Here is a 21,122-nt window from a genome sequence, read left to right on the forward strand (position 1 = left end):
ATCGCATTTCCTCAAATACAATGTCTTCTGCAAGTCTCCCAATATAAATGGCTTTGTTGGATTGTACTAGAAAATGAGACTGCATGGTACAATGGGAGAAATCAAAATAAGCACTGATGTTATTTCTTTATTTCTCACCTTAAAGAAAAGTTAAAGTAAGCTGATACAAAGAGTAAATTTCACTGAGGCTTTTTCCAGTTTGTTTATACCCTCTGCTACAGTTGGACATACTCAAACCTGCTTTATTTGCTGATGAAGTTTATTTTCGTTCTTGTTTGTTTCCCTCTCCCTCCCTCTTTCTCTCTCTGTCTTTTTACTTTCCCAAAACTGCAGGATGGTTTGCTCCTGCTGCCTCTCCTGCTTGGTGGTGTTATCAGGCACGTGTGCAGCGGGTGAGATTGCAAACACCACTGTTCTCCGGGATTCTAAGCATCAGACAATGTTTTACACGGCGTCCCATTCTCTAGCTGGCTGGTTGGACATGATATTGGTACCTTATCTTCACGCTGACACACACTGGACATTAATAGAAATACATTGCTGAGGCACATGTGTGGAATTTCAAGCAGCCTTTCTAGCTGTGCTTTAGATAGACTATTGTGTGCTTAACCTCTTGGAAGAGGTTTTGATGAGAAACGCATAATGTTAACTCTTGGGTAGCTGGGTAGACTCTCTTAGAGTTTCTTATTACAGTCAGTGTATCCTCCTAATTGGATGCTGCTTATGTGTTTTGGAGTTCCAGCAGTTTTAAACCTGTCTTTCCATGAGCAATATTCCTCCTTCCTAATGCAAATTTTTAGGGAAGAAATAGGTATATGTATTGCATGTGGGGAGGAGGTAGAAAATATGTGCTTCAGAGAAAAGTGAGCTGCCAGCACCCTTGTTTAGTTTTGTCTAAAGTCTGTCCCTGTATTATTTTTTGGCTCTGATTGCCTTACTTCAACTAAAAAAAATGACCTGGATGCAACTGCTGCTATTTGCCAGGAATTCCTTCTGCTTTTGGAGCACATCAGAATTTTTATTGTTTCCTTTGTACTATATATGTATACTTTTTCTGCTTGTTTGTTATGACCATCTGCAATTATCTATATTATTTATGAGTACTGAGTAAAACATGATGGAAAGTAGCTTCTTAAAAGGGACTGTACTAAGGGAGAGGAAATGAGCTGATGACTCTCTCTTTGATTTTTAGGCAATGAAAATAGAACACCTGCAAGCTTATGAGGGAGGGAAGGAATTACAGAGTTAGCTGGGTTTCTTTTTCCTGTCTGCGTGTTACATTGAGGGTTTAGAGCCTTTTTAGCCTTGAAGACTTTGTGATAATGGGCAAACGTGAAGGATGATGCAGTAGGAGTCAAGAGTAAAAATTGATCAAACAGACAGATAGAGCAGGGCTATGTATAATTACTGTCCAAAAGAAAAAAGCTCCATGGTTTAATACCTACTTGAATAGTACATTAGACTAAGGATACATTTGTTAAATAACCAGTGCTCTTCCAATTAGGACTGAGAGCTTGCCACATACATTCACGGGATCTTCAGCCTAATGCTTTTGCCATGGAAAAAGTGATTCACTATCTAGCAGATGACTTCAAGCCCCTTTTTTTTCTCTAAACACATAGGCTCGTATCTCTTCTCTTTCCTTTTCCCTTCTCTCCAGCCTCTGAGCAGAATGGATTTGTTCCTCAGTATTCATCTTGCTATAGCTGTAATTGGCATGGTTGAGCTGAAACTGTGACTCCCCTCTGTAGCTTCCAAACTTTCAAATCACAAATGGTTCCTTACAAAGGCTGTTCTCTTCCCAGCTGAGGACCTAAGCAATCAGTCAGTTTTGTATTTTCATGTTGTGCTCTCCTAGTTTAACAGCTAAATGTGGAAAAAGGGGAGTTGGGAATAAGGGTATGTTTAAAAAAAAAAAAACAAACAAAACCAAACACCACAAAAAAAACCCCCAAACAACAAACCACCAGAAAACAAAACAAAACAGCACCCTAAAAAAAGAAAACCCCCTGCACCAATCCCACCACCACCAAAAACTTACTTCAGCTGCAAATAAACTTGCATGTTTTTTAAATCCTCTTCCCTAATTTTTCAGGGCAAAATAATTTTGTTTCAAGTATGAAACTTGAAAAAGCATGAGAGCTTTAAACTGCAAAGCAAACTAGAATTTTAAAGATAATCAATGTCAGTCCAGCCTGTAGTTTTCTATAATTTAAAAAGTTGCCCCCCCCAGCCAGTGTGCCTTTTCCTGTTCAAGGCTCAGCATTTTGCAGTGTAATTTTTCTAAGCTTTGTGCTGCTGAAGGTTATCATAGAGTTCTATTAAAAACCTACGTGCCTGCGATTTCTTGTTATACAGCTACCTGCAAAAAGAGGTGATTCTCTGTGGTCAAGTAAGAATTTGACACTGTTCTTTTACTGGTAACAGATGTGGGATGCATCAACACCTTTTCCCATCTGATGGCTGTTTAGAAACCTATGTTCAGAAGCAGCCTCCCAGGTCACTGTGCCCTTGTTCCAGATCGTGAAGAAAGTCTAAATGCAATCTTGAAGCTGTTGCCAGCCACTCGCATTTTCTTTTCTTTAGAACAGTTTAGTAGTAGTTAATAAAATTTTATGCATCTGGGGTAAAAATAAGAGTTTTCATTGTAGTTAATCTAGATAGAGTATCAGTTTGTGCCCAAATTAAGTGGGGACCATTAGCCCTGCTCCTGCTCGAATAATGTCATTCTGCCATAGCAGGCTTATTTTCTAAGGTTAATAAGGAATGTGTCAAGGCACCTGGAGGGAAAGGAGCTCTAATGGTCTTAGCTGCCATTCTCCTCTGTGTAGAGGGGACTGGTGTGGTTGATAAATACTTTGCTGCCTCAGGTCTTGCACATGCAGGCTGCTCTCTTAGGAAAGAAAGTATTTTAAAGGGTACCATGGGTGTTCTTCAGATGGGATTGAAGTGGTAGGACAGAAGAGATTTCCTCCAGCATAGTCTCATTAATGTGAATTTTAGTGCCTCTTAATTTCAGTGTTTTGCTGTCAAGTATCTCAGTGGGCAGGTAATGGTAGATGACGGACTTTTCTGACTACGTGCAAGTGCAGGCAAAATTTTGCCTTGTTGTTTGCACATGTTTAGGAGTTACATCTGCTTTCTGCATAAGAAATATGTCTTACTGGGTATTTTTAAACTGCAGTAAAAATTCACATCTTTGTAAGAATGAGTAATAAACTTCCATATAATTAGACTAATTTCATACAGTTGCTTGTTGGCCAGCAGATGTTGCTGTTGAGCTTGGTTAGGCTTCACTGTACAGTTCAGCAAGTCATTTGCCTATTTTAAGAGCTATGATGCAGACTGATCTGGAACTAAGTTTCCTGCTTGATAATTCGTGTCATCTACTGGTAAGTCAACATACTGTACATCTTATGCACGTGTGTGTAAATAAATAAGTGATACTAGAATGTCTTTTTTGACCTGTGCCTTATTTTTTTCACTTCATTACCATTATGAAACTTTCTGCTTTCATTAGCAAAGCAGTCTTGATTTGCTTATTTTTTTTAAATTATTTTTGAGGGAGGGAGTTTGGCTTTTCAAGTGAGCCTTTAAAATGTGATAGTGGAAATGGAGTCTAATAAACAGTCCATAAACAGCATATCCTCATTAATACCCCTTTGCATTTAGGATCTGGGAAAATCTATTACCTGCCTCGTGCAGAACCTGGGAGATGAATTAGGTATCTTATTTGGGGTTATAACCACTGTTCAGCCTGGTGGCTGCTCTGTGTATTCATCTTGCAGACTCTGTGCTCCAGTCCTCAGTTCTTTGGGATGTGATTTTTAGCTGTAGTACTCTTACTTTGGAACTAAAGATTTTTAATGTGCATCTCGGTTGCGTGCCAGTGATGATGCCTTCGCTGAGTTCATATTTTTTTCTGCTGTGTCGAGAGCACTTTCAAAGCAGCAGTGAGTATTTCCTGAAGGTGGCAGTGAAGGGACACCCATGAAGACTCCTTTCCAGGGGCGGACTGGGAACTGCTGAGCCCTCAAATTGCTTGCATACCAATGAAATGTCTCCAAGTTTTTGCTTATTTGTTTTCATTCTGACTCTAGCTTCTCCAGGAGTTACCATAATAATATTTTTCAGGATGAGTTTACTCTAAGTTTTTGAAGTTCATTGTTTTTTATAGAAATCCATCCTTTGGGGTTGTGAGGCCACCATGTGCTGACATAATTTACAAACTGGAGATGTATGTTGAATCAGTCTACTTCTACCTTTCATTTTTTTCTCACCATGCTTGCTGGGGCTTGCTTTCATGCTTAAATGCATGTATCTAGGAGCTTGTGAAGTTGCTGTGTATTCAGGCTGCAGAGGGGAGGGCAAGGTTGTCGTGAAGACGGTGCAGGTTTCCACACAAATGATGTGGTATGTTCCAGATTTCTCTTTGGTCTTCAGCTCTCTAGTTGGTTTCTAGTAGTACTTCTTGAAGGGGTAGTTAACTGCTGCTGAGAGCAAATTTGGTTTTGGAAGTGGTGGGAGGAGAGTGGCGGATGCTGTCCTAATGACATCTCAAGCTTGCTATCAAAACTGATGTTGCTGCCTCAGATCCTCTTTAAGATTTACTGTTTTGACCTACATCCTAGCCTTCTAATTAGATACTACCTGCAAAACCTGGTCTGTAAAAATTGACTATAATATCTGTGTCCCTTACTCTGATTGCAGATAGTCAAAGGCAATGTAGACTGTCTAAGAAGGCCTGTACTGAAAAACCACTGGAATTTCTTTCAGCAGAAGTTTGAGATGTATATGCAGTGCTTTTGTAAAGGCAGTGTTTCAGTTCAGTCTTCACTGATATTGTAAGTTTCTGACTGATTTGAGTGACTTGGAGTTTAAAACATACAGATGATCGAGCTGGCCTTGGACAAAGTGAATGATTGCTTTGAGGCCAGAATCTCCTCTTGAGGGAGAGAAGTTGGTCGTTGGCTGGAATCCCTGCAGATTTTTAGGGAGGAGATTTGTATCTTTTCATCTGTTTTCGAGAAGGAGAAACAAGAGTTATAAAAACCACTTAAAGGTTCAGTTAAGATTTATTCTGGCTGCATAACTGCCTCCCATAATAACTTTAATATGCATCATCCTGAAACTCCTAATTGGCCCTGGTGTTGGCAGGGCTTTCAGACCCAGCAGAATCTCCAACGTTCAGCAGCTTTTAGGAAGGAATGTAGCCAGAGAAGCACAAAAGATGGAATGGCTGTCTTATAAATTCTGACTGACCTTGAGAGTCCTTGTTTTAACAAGCAGGAGGACATTATTGAGAACCATCTAGATGAGAGCAGCGGTGGGAGTGTGTGCAGGTGCGCAATTGTTGAGGCAAGAGGAGAGAATGGAGGAAGACCTCGTGGACCTGGTGGGAGGAGGTGGTTTTGTTGTGGGCTGTGTACCTCCTTTACCCTGTTGTTTCTGTTGTTGGTTGGAGTCTTGTCTGTACAGACACTGATTAAAAATGTGGGTTTTTTTTTTTCTGATGGCTGCTTGTGGGGATGGGCTATGGGAGATCTGTGGGTTGAATTAATCTATTTTGTCAGAGTTGGTATCTTTATTTAGGAAATGATCCCAGCCAGTTGTTCCTTTCTACTTAGTGACTGACTGGTCCCTGTGTGGGTGCTCATCGGATGGGTCAGAGCCTGAATGACCGGGGAGGCTGACATTTTCTTTAGCTTCTCCTCTGCTCCCTCCTGTGCCTGGGTGGGAGATGGAAGCCTGCCAGACTGTTGCAGTGTCGTATTGTTTTTGTGAATGATGGAGGACTGTCATTCTCTCTCTCCTGGGCTGCAAAAGTTGGGCACCTTTTGCAGACCCTAAATTCCCTTTAAAACAAAACATTTGGCTTAGTTTATTTCACTCCATTAAGTAATTTCACTGCTAATGCATAATTATCTACAGTGGTGACACTCGTCTATGCTTTAATTATCGCAAAGCTGCACAGTTCCCCCTCCCCCCTGCCTGGAAGTTGTCACTTGTGCAGGGTGGTTTTGCAGAGATATGTGTGTAATACACAGCAGTGCTTTGGGTCTCATGATACTCAGGCAGTTGCTGATTGCTAAATGTAGGCAGTAGAAGAGTCAAGGATTTTGGTCTCTGTCTTCTGTTAGTGGCTCTTATCCATGTGGAGTGAGAGACATTGGGAAGGAGAAAGCTTATCAAGACTTCATAATGTGGGCTTGAATATAAAGATGTGAGCAAGTGCTGATTGGAGGCATTAAGCTTACAGGTGTTAGGAAAATCTGGAATCACAAGTATTTGTTTTTCTTCTGAAGAAATATAAGAAATGAAGCATCCATGATCCTGGACAGCAGCCTGGGAGCCCTGATTGTGTTTGAGAAAGATTCTTTGTATTTCTTCCCCCCCTCCCGTCTTTGTTACCAACTCTGTTGTTGGTAAGCACCCTCTCCAAGTGCAAAAGAGCCCAGCAAAAGTCTTTGATCCAGCTGGTCATTACGAGGAAATACAACTGAGTTACAGGGTATTTGCCCCTAAGCTGGGAGAAGATACATACTCGAGTGAAATACCTGCTATCTCTTAACACCACACTCTTTTGTTTGTTAAGGAGTGATTTTGTTAATTGAGGACAAGATCAGTCCTATCTGAACAGAGGGCGTATGGGCAATGTGATACTTGTATTGTTGGAAGGTAAAGGTCTGTTTGGAAATAAAATGTTTTTTTAAGAGATTTCTAAAACCTTGCAAAATCTGAATGAGGAAAAAGCTGGAGGGGGCTCATAGTTGCACTTGTCTAGTTTCACAAAGCTGAGAGGAGTGGGTTGCAGATACCTCATTTAACTTGCAATGATGCACTGAGGTCTGTGGATGAAGAACACCTGGAGCATGTGTCAAAAAGATAGAAAATCTTGAGAGGGACCTGATAGAAATGAGGACACTGGGAGGAGGCAAAGCCTGTTTATTATCTTGTAATAGATGGAAATGAGGCCATTTATTGGTGTTATCTCCTGGCGGAGATGTTCTGCGTACTACCTTTGTTTGGAACTCTGACCAAGACGTATAACACAATTGTGTTCTACCTTCCATCCTGACTTAATTCTTAGCATTGAAATTACTCTTTCACGTACAAAAGCACTGATTTTTTTTTTCCTGTGTTATGATGAAGGCAATTTCTGGTTTCTGACTGTCAGGAATGAGGAGGGGAGGACTATACAGCTTGTGTTATAACATGCATCCTCAGTCCCTATGTATCTGCTGCACTTGGCTGGCAGTGGTGGCACCTGTTTGAGCAAGATTACTTTGGCCTAGAAGTACGTTGTACATTTTCTTTAGCTCAAGTACATAGTCTTAAGTATGTCACTTGAAGACCTCCCTGCTTGCTGAGCTCTAAATCTTTCCATCAATCTCATCCTTATTTTCTATGGTATTTATCACCATAGTGTTTTATGTACTTTCCAGATAAGTAGACTGGCATAATATGGTGGTCAGTTTGATGGCTTTCTTCCTCTCAGGAAAGGATGTTATATTAAAAATTGTACTTCCTACGGGAGCTTATATATTCACCCCCTAGTAATTTAGTCTCACTTTCTTTCTGGGAACCTGAACACCATTGACACATTTCCAAATGTCTCTTCTCTAAATACTGTTGGTTGAAATGCCTTTCACATCTGGCAATGGATGCTCACATAGAAAGATTTTAAAGGGGCAGAACTAATACCCGGAACAATTGCTTGGGTTTTTGGTTTTGTATAAAATGTGCTAGAAAACTTTTCCATAAGAGCACGGAAGTAAATACTGCCTTAGTGGGTTTTTTTGACTCGTCTTATAAAAAACACTTGAAGTTTCCGTGAGCCTATGTTAGTTGCTTCTCTGGCTGTACTCTCACCTTTGTAATATATTTTCCAAGTAGGAATGGGATGAGATGTCACTCTTAAAAATATTAGTTCATGCAAAGATACAAAGGAAAATGGGGAGATGAGGAGAACTCCATAATGGAGGTGATGGAGCTCATTGCCTCAATTCTCTTGGCTGACATGAGTGAGATACAACATGAAGAGAGCATTCCTTATCCACATGGCAAGGGAGATTGGTTGGCCATCGTGGGGGAGCTACTGGGGGAAAGGGTGGGTGAATGATCCTGATGGGGCACATGTGGGAGAAAAACAATAACAAAACCCATAGCATATGCTGTGAAGCCTGGGGTTGGGGGTAAGAGGGAGAATGGCACTTCCTGGCTCTGTGTGCACATGCGATGCTTTTGCCTCCTGTGAGGTTGTTGGCAGGTGTGGAGAGAAAGGATCCCAGCCTGGCAAGTCAGCCGCCAGTGTGGCTGATGATTAATTGCCCTTTTTAAATTGCAATTATGTCAGTAATAGCACCCGTGAATATTAATTCCTGATTTGCTGCTTGAAAAACTGAACAATGATGAGACGGGTCCATTTTACTGGTATCTCAGAAGTGGGCTAAGTGCTGCAGCCAATAGTTACTGCTGAAAGGAAAGGCTGCTGTGACTCTTCGCATTGTTTTGTGTCTGTCTTGCCTCTTCTTTTTCACTGTTTCCATTCCCTTCTTCAGAATCCTCTTGCTGCTTACAGCGAATTTTCCACACTGACAGTAGTAGGTGGCAGGCTGACACCTAGAGTAAGTTAATCACTGCAAGCAATATTAGTTACCTGGATTTGGTGGATGGCTTTCTACCATTCACTGCTGCTTTCTGAGTCCCTTAGAGACTTAAGAATGAAACAGGGATTGCTTTTTTTCTGCTCCAGCTCCTTCCCTTCATCTCAAATGTGTGTAACCTTTCATTCCATTATACTTAGATTTTTTGAGATAATTTTCTGATTGTGCCATCTTGGAAGGATATTAACAGGCAAGCATCAGTACACTGTGACTGTTTTCCTTTCAGTAATCTGTGCAAATACATAGATGATGAAAATCTTGGTTTCTTCAGCGGTTTCAGTCTCTGTTATCAGTCATGATCCTGTCTAGTATTTTCTGCATGAATCAGGACAAATTATTGCATCTTGCTTGTTCTTAAGTTTTCTTGGAATAGTAGTTATCTCAAGAAGTGTTGTCATGATGTGCTGATATTCACTGACATCTTTGAAAGTGAATAGTATGGTGCATTTTTAGAAAACAAAAATAAAACCCCTCAGAACCCTCTGGTTGTTTAGCTCTTGATGCTTTTCGGGTTTTTAAAACTTTGTTTCTTTTAAAGCTTTTCCAAGCTTTCAGTTATAAGTGACTTTAGGTACCTATGTATTTCTTTGTGTGTGGGGTTGGTATATGCTGAGTTATCAAATTGACTTATGATTTTTAAGAAATGGAATTAGATGGTGGAAGTTGCACAAAAATTGTCTCCACTATTTGTTCTTCTTTTAGTTGCATGTTTTGTGTGGCTGGTAAAAGTTGACTGTTCCCTGAAAAATTTTCAGAATGGAGGCACTAAAGAGCTGGAAGTATTGGGCATGTGAATGCGAACTAATTTCTTGGTATTTGTGGAAAACCAGACTCTATTGCCTGGTGAACACTCTGAAATTAGAGTGCCTTTTTTTTAGGCTGAAGTGATACTGCTCCATTTTGATGTTCTTGGTGTTTTGTGTACAAGAGAAGAGGTCCTTGCAGGACGATTATATCCCATCCCATGAACTAATGCATTCATATTTAGGGATATAGGTTTATTAATTTTGATCATTATATTTGGCACTTAACTTCGTAAGCCCCTATTATTATCATTCTGTTTAGACATCCATCATTACAGTTACTGTCCCACTGAATTAAAGGTGCTATGTGATAACCCCTACAAAAGCAAGGGATGGGACTGGCAGGCAATGGGAGGCCACTTCTAGTTCTGTGTCAGACTGCTAGGGAAAGGCTAGAAGAAAATTAGTTGCAGCAGAGAATAGGAAAAAATGTTTTCAATTTTTGCTTAGTGTTGTCCTTTCCTGGAAGAAAGGCATGTAGCAGACAGTTAAGTGTATTTCAGTAAAGACTTCTTACAGGCCTGAAAAGGCATCGAGGGCAGCCCTAGGACAGCAGGTTCAGTGCTTCATTCTGGCTTTTCTGTTTTCCCCATTTTCCAGCTTTTATAATTGAATGGTAAATTGCTCGGTTTCATCGGACCCTTTCATTTTGGAAGGCTCCAAGTAGTCTTGTATTGCTACTGTTGCCCTTTGAGGTGAAAATGAAGCATTTCATTTTATGAAACAAGGATGTTGAATAGACAGTCGTTTAACAACGAAGTTTGCTTTTTGTCACTAGTTCTTATGGGTGTTATTTTTATCCTCCTCCTTCTTCCTGTTTCCCTGGTGCACTTTGTCTTAACTCTGGTGTGGGAACTACTTTGTCCAGCGCTTCGTTAATGGCATCTAAGCATGGCTGTCACACGAGGAAGTGGTCACTTTTATTACAGCGCTGAAGAGGTGTCTGAACTGCCGGCATCCATGGCTTCTCAGTGTCATTTTATTGGTACAGAGATTCTGCACTTAGAAACCTGTCTGCAAAATGCAGAGTTTTCAGTAGTGTCTGGCTGTAATAGAAGTTTCCATTGCGTGGTAGGACTAGAGCGATCAAAAGCTTCAGCCTCCATTTTTGTTGGAGTAGTGTCTGTTTTGCCCCAAAATGCTTTGGAAGCTTTTGTTTGTCATCGGGAAGTGAGCTTCAGTTTCCTATCGCTTGCCCTTAGGATAACATTCCTTAGCTAAATGGGTACTCTAAACATTGATTTTAATTAACTTGAAATAGTTTTGAGATATATATAATTTTTTTTGTACTTGAATTGTTTTAGTAGGATTTGTTTCTGTAGGACTCCTTAGCAGCACACATTACAAACTCTCCCCACAAGATACTGCCAAGACACTCCCTGTTTTAGGTGGCAGCCCAACAGACAAGTACGTAGCCTGCTGCACAATGGTGTAAGGTGTGTACGCTCGTTCCGTTGACACAAGGTGCAAATATCGGCTCTTATTCAGGAAGTGCCAAGGGAAAGTCATGTTTAAAGACCGTGCAGGCTCAGAGGTGATTTCTGGCTTTTAACAACATGTCTAATTATCCAGCAAGGGGTAATGGTATGATACTTCAGTGATTTATCTTGAAAAGGAGTTTAAGGATATCTGACCAGGAACTGGAGGTTCACATTCAGAAAATTAAGATGTTTTGTAACAGAATATGCTGATCGTCACCATCATGTCAGTAATTTTGATTGTTGGGGACTGAGAATGGAAACTAAAACTTGAAATGGCTCTTTGCCTTGTGGTAAGAAATAAAGAATTGACTGTATTGTAATGTGACTTGAGAGAACACCAGTGTTGTGGAAAGCTTGGGAAGAGAAGGGAGTCTGCTTTTGTGTGTTAATATACTTTTTTTTGTGTGTGTGTTTTTTCCCCCAACATCATGTTAATAGACCTTGTCCTTTTTACTTGTCAATTCCAGTGCTTGTGAGTTCAAGGTAAGCTCTGCTTCCTCTGGGGCTGTGGTCTGAAAAGGATCCTGCTCTTACTGCTGTGACCAACATGAAGAGGAAGGTGGGGGCAGAGAAGGGTGACTTCAGCTGCTGCCTGTCTCATTTCTGTCAATGTAAAAAGCTTTACAGAGACGAGTAATATTTTGCAATTGAGTTTCGCTTTTAAAGACACTCTGATGCTAATGTTGATTTAATAAGGCTCTCTCATTCTCTCTCCTTGCTTAATTTGAAATGTCTAATTTTGTGCTTCACAGTTCTGAACACAGAATTAGTGAGGGAAGAAGAGCCGGAGGCAGGGGGAGAGGAGTGCCACACCAGAAGTTGCCAGGGGAGATTGATTCAATAGAGTGAAAAGGTGCAAAAGGTTATATGACCATAGTTCAGAACAATGTGATGGTGGTACTAATGAGAAGGAGAGCTTGATCCTTTAAAATATTTGAAGGTCTCTGTGGGTGCATAACCAACACTAAATGGAAAAGGGAGCACTGGAGTGTTGGCTTCTTTGAGTGGATTTTTCTTTTGATTTTATATGTATATAATATCTATATTATATGACAGGTAGGTAGGAGAATATTGGGGGATAAATAAGCTTTTCAAGGTTTTTATTTTAAAGGTTGTTTTGATAAGTGTGATATTTATTTTCAAAAATGCTGAGAGGTTATGAGAGATTGTGAATTTGATCTTGCTAATATATTATGTGTGCACCTGAATGTTTTTTTCTGCTTTAATTTTATGCTTGTGGAAAAAGCTATTGACATCCCTGGACATGTAATTCCTTTATTGTGTTGGGGATAAATGTAAAGTCCCCAAAACCACAGTGCCAAAAGATTATCTAAAATATTGTACAAATAATAGTACTAATGCAAGCTTTTTCCTTTGCCTCCTGCTTTGTTAGTGTACCTGTCCTCTGCCTCTTAGGAAACCACTCCTATGCAACAGAGTTGAATACTAATTTGCCTCTTGCTTGAGTTGGATGACAGTTCTTCATGCAACCGAGCGGACAGTGTAAAGGAGTACAAGTTCTGTTCAGCTTAGTTTTATGATAAGCTGCCAACACGTTTCATTGAAAACCTCATTAGATCACAATTAAATCCACAGGAAAAAACAGGCCATCTCAGTGAATACTTGATGAGGTTTATGGTTTTCAGTGCTGGCCGGGGGCATAATCTGCTCCTTGCTGTTGGAGCTGGGTGAAAGCTGTGGTGAAGTTCCACCACAGAATCATCAGAAAACTGTCCCAAGCACTGGAAGCTGCCTGTGGATGATGATCTCTGCTTGTATTTCTTCTGTCCCGTGGCCTTGGTCAGATAGAATTATCCCTTTCCTGCCTCAAACTCTTGTATGACACACTCACACTCCCCCCCCTTCCTCTTTCTTCTCATATTGTTTCTGGTAATAGGAGCTGAACTTCTGCCAATTGCTTCTGCTGTATTTGATAGCTAATACTGGATTGTACAGAGTTATCTCAAACATTTGGTTGGGGAGTGCACTTCACCAGGCAGGCCTGCATAAGCAATGAAGTTTTAGGGCCAACTGTTAATATAGATTCTAAAAAACACCCAAACCTGCCTTCAAGGGTTTCTTTTTCTCTGAATTTCAGTGCCAATAGTGACCAGTTTCCAGGAATATTTATCAAATCATTTGCCTGTGTAGTTATTTCTAGTCTACTGCATTGGTCAACTTATTTGATCAATAAATCAATCAACAGGTTCTTAAAATTACTTTCATTGACTTTGGAGGTGTAGCGTACAGAAGGAGCTCACGGAAAGTAAATGATTATATGTGCCCCAACTATAATTGGAGAGCAAACAGTGTGGAGATATGTTTCTAAATAGTATCTACTACAATAAATACAGTAAACTGTCCTTAGGGTTCTGTGGTACTCTGAGCTGGATTGACTCTTTCAATTTGCAAACTCATGAAGCATGAATCTTAGCTCTGTCAGGTCATCTGACTGCTGTATTTAGAGCATACACTATTTTAAAGCTAAATTTCAAGCTGCTTGCTTTTGATCAAAAGGTCCAGGAGTAAATAATTCTCTGGTTCCTTAGCATGCAACATAATTTTTGAGCTTCAGGAGCTCCACTGAGAGTGAAATGTTGGTTTCTTTTCCTAAGGAAAATTCCTTAAACTGCTTAACTCTTCCTGCTGCACCCAGTCTATACCCTCTTGTCAACAGCAGGAACACCTGGTTTGTGATCCTTGCGGAGAGACTAACAGGTACTGCTCTTTCATAGAAAGAGAGAACGGTCTCCCTCTGCCCCTGATTTTTCCAAGCCACCTGCATTGAGCAAGAGTGTGTTGCATTGCCCAGTAGATGGGCATTGAATCAGCATTGAATTCTTGTAGTTCTTACAAATGTTAAGCACTTTCACAATGTGGAAAAAGGCTGTTTGCAAATTGTCCTATCAAATGGAAATCAAAATCTGGCTGGGAATGACAAAGATTTGCAAGTTGTTCTTGATACAGTCATGCCCTGGAGATTGCAATGTAAAACTGTATTCTTTATTTTTACAATAGCCTGAAATCTTTGTTGTTGATGAATCTACACTCTTCTTTTTGATTTCATGATGGTATACTCAGACTTCATTAAAAGATGCAACCTTGCAGCATTTTCTCGGATCACAGCCTTGTGAGGAGCCAAGAATGCATGTATTTGAGAACCAGTATATTCTCTTCCTAAAACACATAGTGGGTTGCAAGTGCTTTGGAAGTAAGAATCAGTCTCTAGTGGACATTTTGTCTGTGGCTCAAAACCACAACTTAATTGGCAGCCTTTTCATAACACTGGCTGTGGCCCAGGATGTAGGGAATGCTGCAGGCAGAGACCGAGGTACGTTTTCAGAACTGGTTGTAGGGAAATTTAGTGCTGACTGCCTGTCTCTCTAGTGCTCATAGAAATGAGGGAGATTGGGGTGAAGTTCCTCACTTCTATGTTTTTTCTTTTCTGGGCAGCCTCTGATTAATCTTTCTACATATTTTGACTCTATTTTACTCCGCAGGTAACACTTTACGCTACAAGAATGATTGTGTATGTGTACTAGCCCAGACCATGTATTTTAACTTGAGTCCCCTATGCTTTTTGTGGTCCTTTCTGTAAGGCTTTGGAATCCACCTGATTTATACTAAAAGTTGATTACTGTATATCTTTCCCACATACATCTTGGCAAACTGGTAGGTTGGATTCTGCCCTCAGAAAGATACTGACCCTGTAATGCTGTGTAAAACGTGCTTTGCGTATATCTGGGATGAAAGAGCAGGGAGAACAGGAAAATTTACAAGACTGTCAAAGTGGGTAAAAATGCAAACTGTGATGTTTGAAAGTGCACCTGACTCTCCACCTGCAGAAGGATTCATGGAGACTGACAGGGAGGGGATGCGTGACCATGACTGAAGGCTTTCAAGAATTTTCTTACTCAACCATATAATTAACACAGTTTTTGCCTGTATTAAAAAGCAGCCCCAAAGTCAGCTGTATTTCTCCTAAACTGTATAGTATTTGAGATAATATTTTTTTTTTTACATAAAAAGAAATTACATTTCTAATCTTGTGGCTGGAGCTCTGTATTCACTGCACTATACTAAACCTATATCCATTGGCTGGTGCCTATAAATATCTGTTTCGTTTAGAGGCAGGTAAAAATTGCATGTAGAGTCTGGGAGCAAGTGTGGGAAGGGAATTCCTTCTGAACTCACATGGTTCGTAATTTTTACTGCTTGGAGGCACATGGGTTGATTATGCATGTCATCTTGATTTTTTGCAAAACAGTGGTTGTGTTTGAAGTACTATGTTTGACTCGGAAGCTAATATATATGGTATTTAAGAATCTGGCAAGAGAAAGCTATGTCCCCATATGCATGCACAGAAATGAGATTGGGATGTAGGCATGCGTAACTGTTATTTTCCCCCGTCTGTCCTATCCCTAGAAAGCCATATGCCACCCTTAGGCTAGCATAATGGGAGTCTGTATTAATGATTAAGAGCTAGAAATAATCCAAGAAGAGTTGAGTGGCCTTTGATTCTAGCTTTATGAGAAAATACCTCATTGACTCAGTAGGGTCTGAAATATGTTCTGGGATAGAAAGTCATAATTAATACCAAATTTCATGATGCCCTCTCTTGAGATTTTTTTTTTATTGGCTAACTTGGTCAGGGGCTTGGAGATTCTTATGTCTAACAGGCAGAGTAGGAATATAAGCAAGGAGGTAAAAATTTAGAGGGAGTTGTTGGCTCACCTGCTATCAGAAATAAGCATCTTGAGCATACATCTCTAGAGAGCCTACACTCTGTAAGATTTCTATAAACATTGAATGCCTTGTCTGTTAGCAGTCTACAAAATGAAAACTCTGTATGTATGTGTTGCATGTATAGAAGTGGTGATGAGAAAAGAAGAATGTGGGAATGGGATGAAGTATTAAAGCAGGCAATGAAAGCAGATGGTTTACTTGGGATTTTATAAAATAGAGTTCTCTTTATTTTGTTTTTAATGAAAACTATCAACTGTCAGCATTGCAAACCTATTTGCAGCAATGCCGTAAGTATTAGAAGTGCATTTGTCCCTGAATCATAAAAGGGCAGAGGTTTTTTCTGCTGCTTCCCATCTTCATGTTTATAGAATTGTGTATACTCAGTATACATTAGAGTTGAGCAATGTCATCACAGCCTTTCCTCAAAATTGATGGCTGTTCAGTGTCTCTTCCTGCTTCTTCTCCCTTGTCAGTTGCTTATATCTCTGACTCTCATTACATTTAATACTGATGCTGCTTCAATTTTCCACTAAACTGGAAGCGTTTAAGGGTCTGGAGTGGATACTGAATGTCTAGGTATATTCTTTAAATGCTTTAATTCCTATCATCATGGAAAAGTTTGGAGCTGGATTATTGCCTTAAGAAGAAATGGCTTTTTGCTCATTCAGTGAAGAAGTCTGGTCATCAAGATGTTAGAATATGTGCTGCAGAGCTCTTCAGATACTGACATGAGTGCAAAAGTTGTTGCCAGCAGCTGTCTTGGGTTTTGGGCACCTGCTGCCTCTCATTTCTCGCATCTCCCACTCTATCTTCCACTCCCAAAGTTGGCAGTGCCCCTAAAAATACTCTGTATTGAGTTCTTAAGTAGGAGATCTCTACCAAGCTGGTAGTTTGGATTCCTGAGTCATTGGTCATGCTGTAGTGAAATTAGTTATATGACAGTTACTGCCTATGGCAAGGTAATGGACACCTAGTGTGAAGCTGGTTTCAGTCAGGTTACAAAGGCATTGCCCTTCCTAAGGCCACTGCTTTATCATGCTGACCCCTTCCTCCCCCACCACCAACCGCAGAACTGTTTTGATTGCTTACTGCCATTTTTACGTTTGCCCAGACCATGACAGACACGAGTGATGTGCCTGTTATGGCAGTCATGTATGGGTGATGTGGTGTATGGGTTTGGGAAAAGATCCTGGAAATTGTCCGTATGTGTGAAATGCTAATTTGGTGCTGTATTCGTGATTTCATTGGAAGTTGAAATGTTTATACATATGTGGGAAAGCATCCCCTGCCTGAAGAATCAGTGTTCAAATGTGAAATTTTCAGAAGCACAGATGCATTACTTACGTAGTTCCCATATCTAGTCAGAGTCTTCTACAAGTGGACTGTGTCTTTCTTTTCCCCCCATATAGATACCTAGAACAGGGGTTGCTGGTTTGGCCTGAGATCCTGTTTCAATAACCTTTTGCCTCTGATACAGTCAAGAGGAATATCTTGGTTTGCTTTTGACCCCCAACGATGAAGTCCAGTAATTATTCAGCTTCCTGTGATTGCTATCCAGTGGGTTACCTGGAAGAGAAATGAACCCTTGTTTTAGCAGAAGAGTACAGCGGTTTTGACCAAGGGTGCTAAAAGATGGTGTGTCCCAGGGCAGGGATTATAAAGCTCACAAGCCTCCAGCTGGGAGCTGAAACCCATTCAGTTAGGAAGCGAGGAACCCAGATGTTGCTCACTTCTTAAACAGTTTACTTAAATTTTGAAAGTATTAGTGAACATGCTGTGTCTTTTATTATCAGTCAATGCTGGTAAATGCAGGTCTACTAAGATCTTGGCACAGGCTTAAGAGGTAGCAAAACTTAAACCAGTAGCCCTCCTGAGTTTTCATTTTTGTATTATTTTATTATTATAGTCTATTTAGTCTGTGCTTCACTCCAAATAGAGTTATTTTCTCCCAACGCAGCAATGTGTCCTACTGCATCTACACCTGTTATAATTTTCCTGTTTGCATTCAGTGGAGTGTATCTATCTATTCTTGGAGTAATAATTTCCCCCCCACTCCTGAAAGGTGACAAAATTAAAGCCTTTGGCAGTACCTGCAGAAGAGATGCCCTGTGGTTAACAACAGTGTTATCTATCTTAAAACTGTAATTCTGCTATTGTGCATTATATCTTATAGGGGTAAAAAGGGACCACCCATCAGTGATAGAGCTGGTTCCTTCTCCTTGCTCTCTTCTCAGCAACTGTCCAGTACCGCTGCATTGGTACCTCATGTTCATTTTGTCCTGCAAGCATTTGCCCACCAGGAATGTGACAATGGCTTAGGCACTCCAGTGATGACAGATGTACATGCAGTAAAGAGCTACTGGTCTGCCTGACCTACCTGCTGAAATAATAACACGCACCATAAAGAGCCCTGTGTTCCTCCTGTCCATCTGCTGAGGATGGACAGCCTTGCAATTGCTAAAATGTAAAAACAAAACTAAGCACATCTGTCCTGACTGTAAAAATCAGCAGGAAGAAAAATATTATTCAAATCAGGCTTTTGTCAAGATTGGTCAGCGATTAGTGGTGAACACCTGTTGTGTGCTGGTTTGTTCGGCCAAGGACTTGATGCTGCTGTATCAAACCTGTCTGCAGAAAGGGAGGAATTGGCTTCCCCCAGCTGAACCGTAGATGTTTGGTTCCAGCCCTCTCAGCTGTTGCAAAAGATGAGGACGGACGACACACATAGCTGATGACACATCATCCCTCAGTTACCTGAAGTAGTCACTGTGTACCATTAAAATGATGACAGATCCCATAAACATACTGCACTCCACCATTTGCTTCCTCTGGGCACTGAACTATGACCAAGAATAAAGTTCTTCCTGCCCTGTCAACTCCCCTCAAATAAATAATCATAATAAAAAAGGCCCGCCTTTCTGAAGTTCCTGCTTAGCAAATGTGCTGCTGATTGAATGTAGCCCTGAGAGGCAGGGAAGGCTTGCAGCCCTTGACAACAAATGAGAGCTGTGGCTGCCTCATAAATGCCTTGGCTTCAGAAGGAGGTGGTTATGGGCATGAAATGTTTATCATCTTGGACTTGCTTTGCTGCTGCTGGGTTACTGTGTAAGTAAGAAGTAGTATTAAGTAAATAAGAGGTGATACTGCAGCCTGCTTGATCTGCTTGTCTCCATACTTAAATAGGCTTGCTGACATAAGGAGCAGGTGAAGGCAGCTTGGACTTGGCAGAGGTTTGGACTGTGCACTAAAGATGTGTTTAACTGTCTATGAAGGTGGATCTGATTGGAAATCTGATCAGTCAACTGGCTTTCTATTAGGAAGCACTCTTTGACATTGACCAGTAAAGATGACTTGCTATGTAGGTCATCAGCCTGTGCATTCAAAAATGCCCTTGCAAAAAGATACTTGTTCTTTGCAGGTAATTTGGAAACAGCGCAGTTGTTGGCCATCTCCTTTTGAGTATGCCCTGCATTGCCACATTCATTGGTGCATGTTGTGGATGTCAGCATCTCTAACATTGTGCAGCATCTTACATGACTCCCTGAAACTGGCTGCTTCACAGCTGTCTTTGCTTAGCATCCACCCTACGAGGGGATCCTGCAGCAGTTTTTGTGGGCTTTGCTTTGTTTTTATTTTTGGGGGTGCATGTGCTTTTGTTTTGTTTTAGTAGCACTGTTCCCAACAGGGGACAGCACTGCACTGCCTAAGATGCTTGTAATTTTTAAGGAACTTTTCTAAACTTGTCATCCTAAAAGCTATATTGTGCAGCAGCAGGCGGCCTCTGTAAATCACTGATTTCTCTTTTTCTTCTCTTTCCCTACCTTTCTCTCTTGCACTCTCTTTATTCCAAGCCTGCGGATTTGGATGCCTGGGTAAGCTCTATTTTTTTTTTTTGTCTGGATCTTGCTTATTCCAAGTGTCTTGTTGTTACTATGCGTGTACAGATTGTTATTGCTGAGCACAGATGCAGGATTTTATTTTCTGTCATTACATTTTAAAAGGTGTTCAGCTAGAAAATTGCGTATTATTTCCTCCATAAAGATTTTCACTGGTTCCTTTTGTGTAGCTTACAGCTGCTGAAACCAAACTTGATTTGGTGATGTGTGTTGTTGGCTAAGAGAGTAGCAGAAACAGGAGGAAATGAAGGTTACACCAGTACTGCTTTTTAAGGCCATGAGTCTGCATCTGGGTTCTAAAACAAAACAAAACCCAGTCATCTGCCTTCAACAGAATGAGAGAAAGGACAAAAAGCAGGTGATTTTGTAGACCTCGTGTGTCTGGAATAGTGACTGCAGGCGGCTCCACGGTAGTGGTGATATTTCTGCTGATGCAAGTGGAGGTTGTGCCAAGGCTCCCCCATGGTTACTTGTCTGGTACAACCCTCTCTGTGAAGTTCTGCTGTTCAGTCTCGGGCATGATGTGCACAAGCTACCTCTTGCTGTTTCAGTGTTGCCCTTTCAGCTTTGCCATTCCCTTTAGGCCTGGTGAGGAACATGCCAGCTAGCTAATTTTGGAGCTAGTTCTGTTCTTCAGTGCATTGCTGTCAATTCCTTCTTCTAGTCTTGGAGCCTTTAATAGCATTTTTTTTCTCCCCTGCCACCTGGACTGCTACCACGACTGGAAGAGACATGGGAAAGCATGAGGTATAAGAATTTGCAGTTGTGAAGTGTGGCAAGCTGAGGTACCCAGCCAAAACATCTCTGCTGTGCTGCTGCAGAGATGTTGCTGGTTACCTTTGGGTGAAGCTGGTAACTCCTCTCAGCAAAGGCGGGATGATGTAGAAACAAGGCATTTAATAGAGACCTAAGGACCTTTCCTTTATCCTTGTAGCTTCTTTCCCTGGATTGCCTTCCACTGATTCTCTAGGCATCACCTCACTAATTCGTCTGTGTGACTGGTGAATGTGTTTTGCCAAGAAGATAAATATTTTTGCAATAATCTTACCAAGTGCTGTGACTTGCCTTTGAGGAAGTTCTTTGTAGATTGAGGTATGGACCTTTCCTTCTAGCTTGACTTGCCCTTTGCAGAGAGGGGTGTTTGGTTTTTTTTTTTTCTCCAGTAGAATCTTCTCCATACCCTCTCCCCGAATCCCAACAGTATTGCAGAGAGAGGCAGCCTGATGGTAGCCATCAGCTGTGGGCTCTGCTATTGCTGCACTTTATTCCTGGGTGCCACGTTCCCTACTGTAATCTGACCCTGCCAAGAAGCCCTTTTTTTCAAGCAGATTTCCTTCCGAAGTCTTCATGTTTAACAAGGTGATGAGAAGGGACTGTGATTAAAAATAATAAAAATCTGGTGATATTTCATGGGGGGTAAAGCCAAAGCTAATCTGTGAATGGATGTAGCTAGAGTGAAGCCCAGCTCTAGAAGATCAGTTGCACAATCTGATACGTTGCATGTTGGTGTCAGTTCAGGACGAGGCTAAG

At 40.9% G+C, this 21,122-nt stretch overlaps 1 protein-coding gene across 2 annotated transcripts in view; it reads left to right on the forward strand.

The window, feature by feature from the left end:
• Positions 1 to 21,122, forward strand: part of CHCHD6 (coiled-coil-helix-coiled-coil-helix domain containing 6) — a 113,072-nt gene that overhangs the window by 13,679 nt on the left and 78,271 nt on the right. Inside the window, exon 5 of one of the 2 annotated variants that reach the window (XM_059823316.1) lies at positions 19,548 to 19,568. The exons of the other annotated variant lie outside the window; for it this stretch is intronic. Within the exon in view, the coding sequence (XP_059679299.1) occupies positions 19,548 to 19,568 (21 nt within the window). The remainder of the gene's footprint in view (positions 1 to 19,547; positions 19,569 to 21,122) is intronic. 2 annotated transcript variants of the gene reach the window in all.

This window comes from Gavia stellata, chromosome 12 (assembly GCF_030936135.1).
Source record: "Gavia stellata isolate bGavSte3 chromosome 12, bGavSte3.hap2, whole genome shotgun sequence".
NCBI classification, from domain to species: domain Eukaryota; kingdom Metazoa; phylum Chordata; class Aves; order Gaviiformes; family Gaviidae; genus Gavia; species Gavia stellata.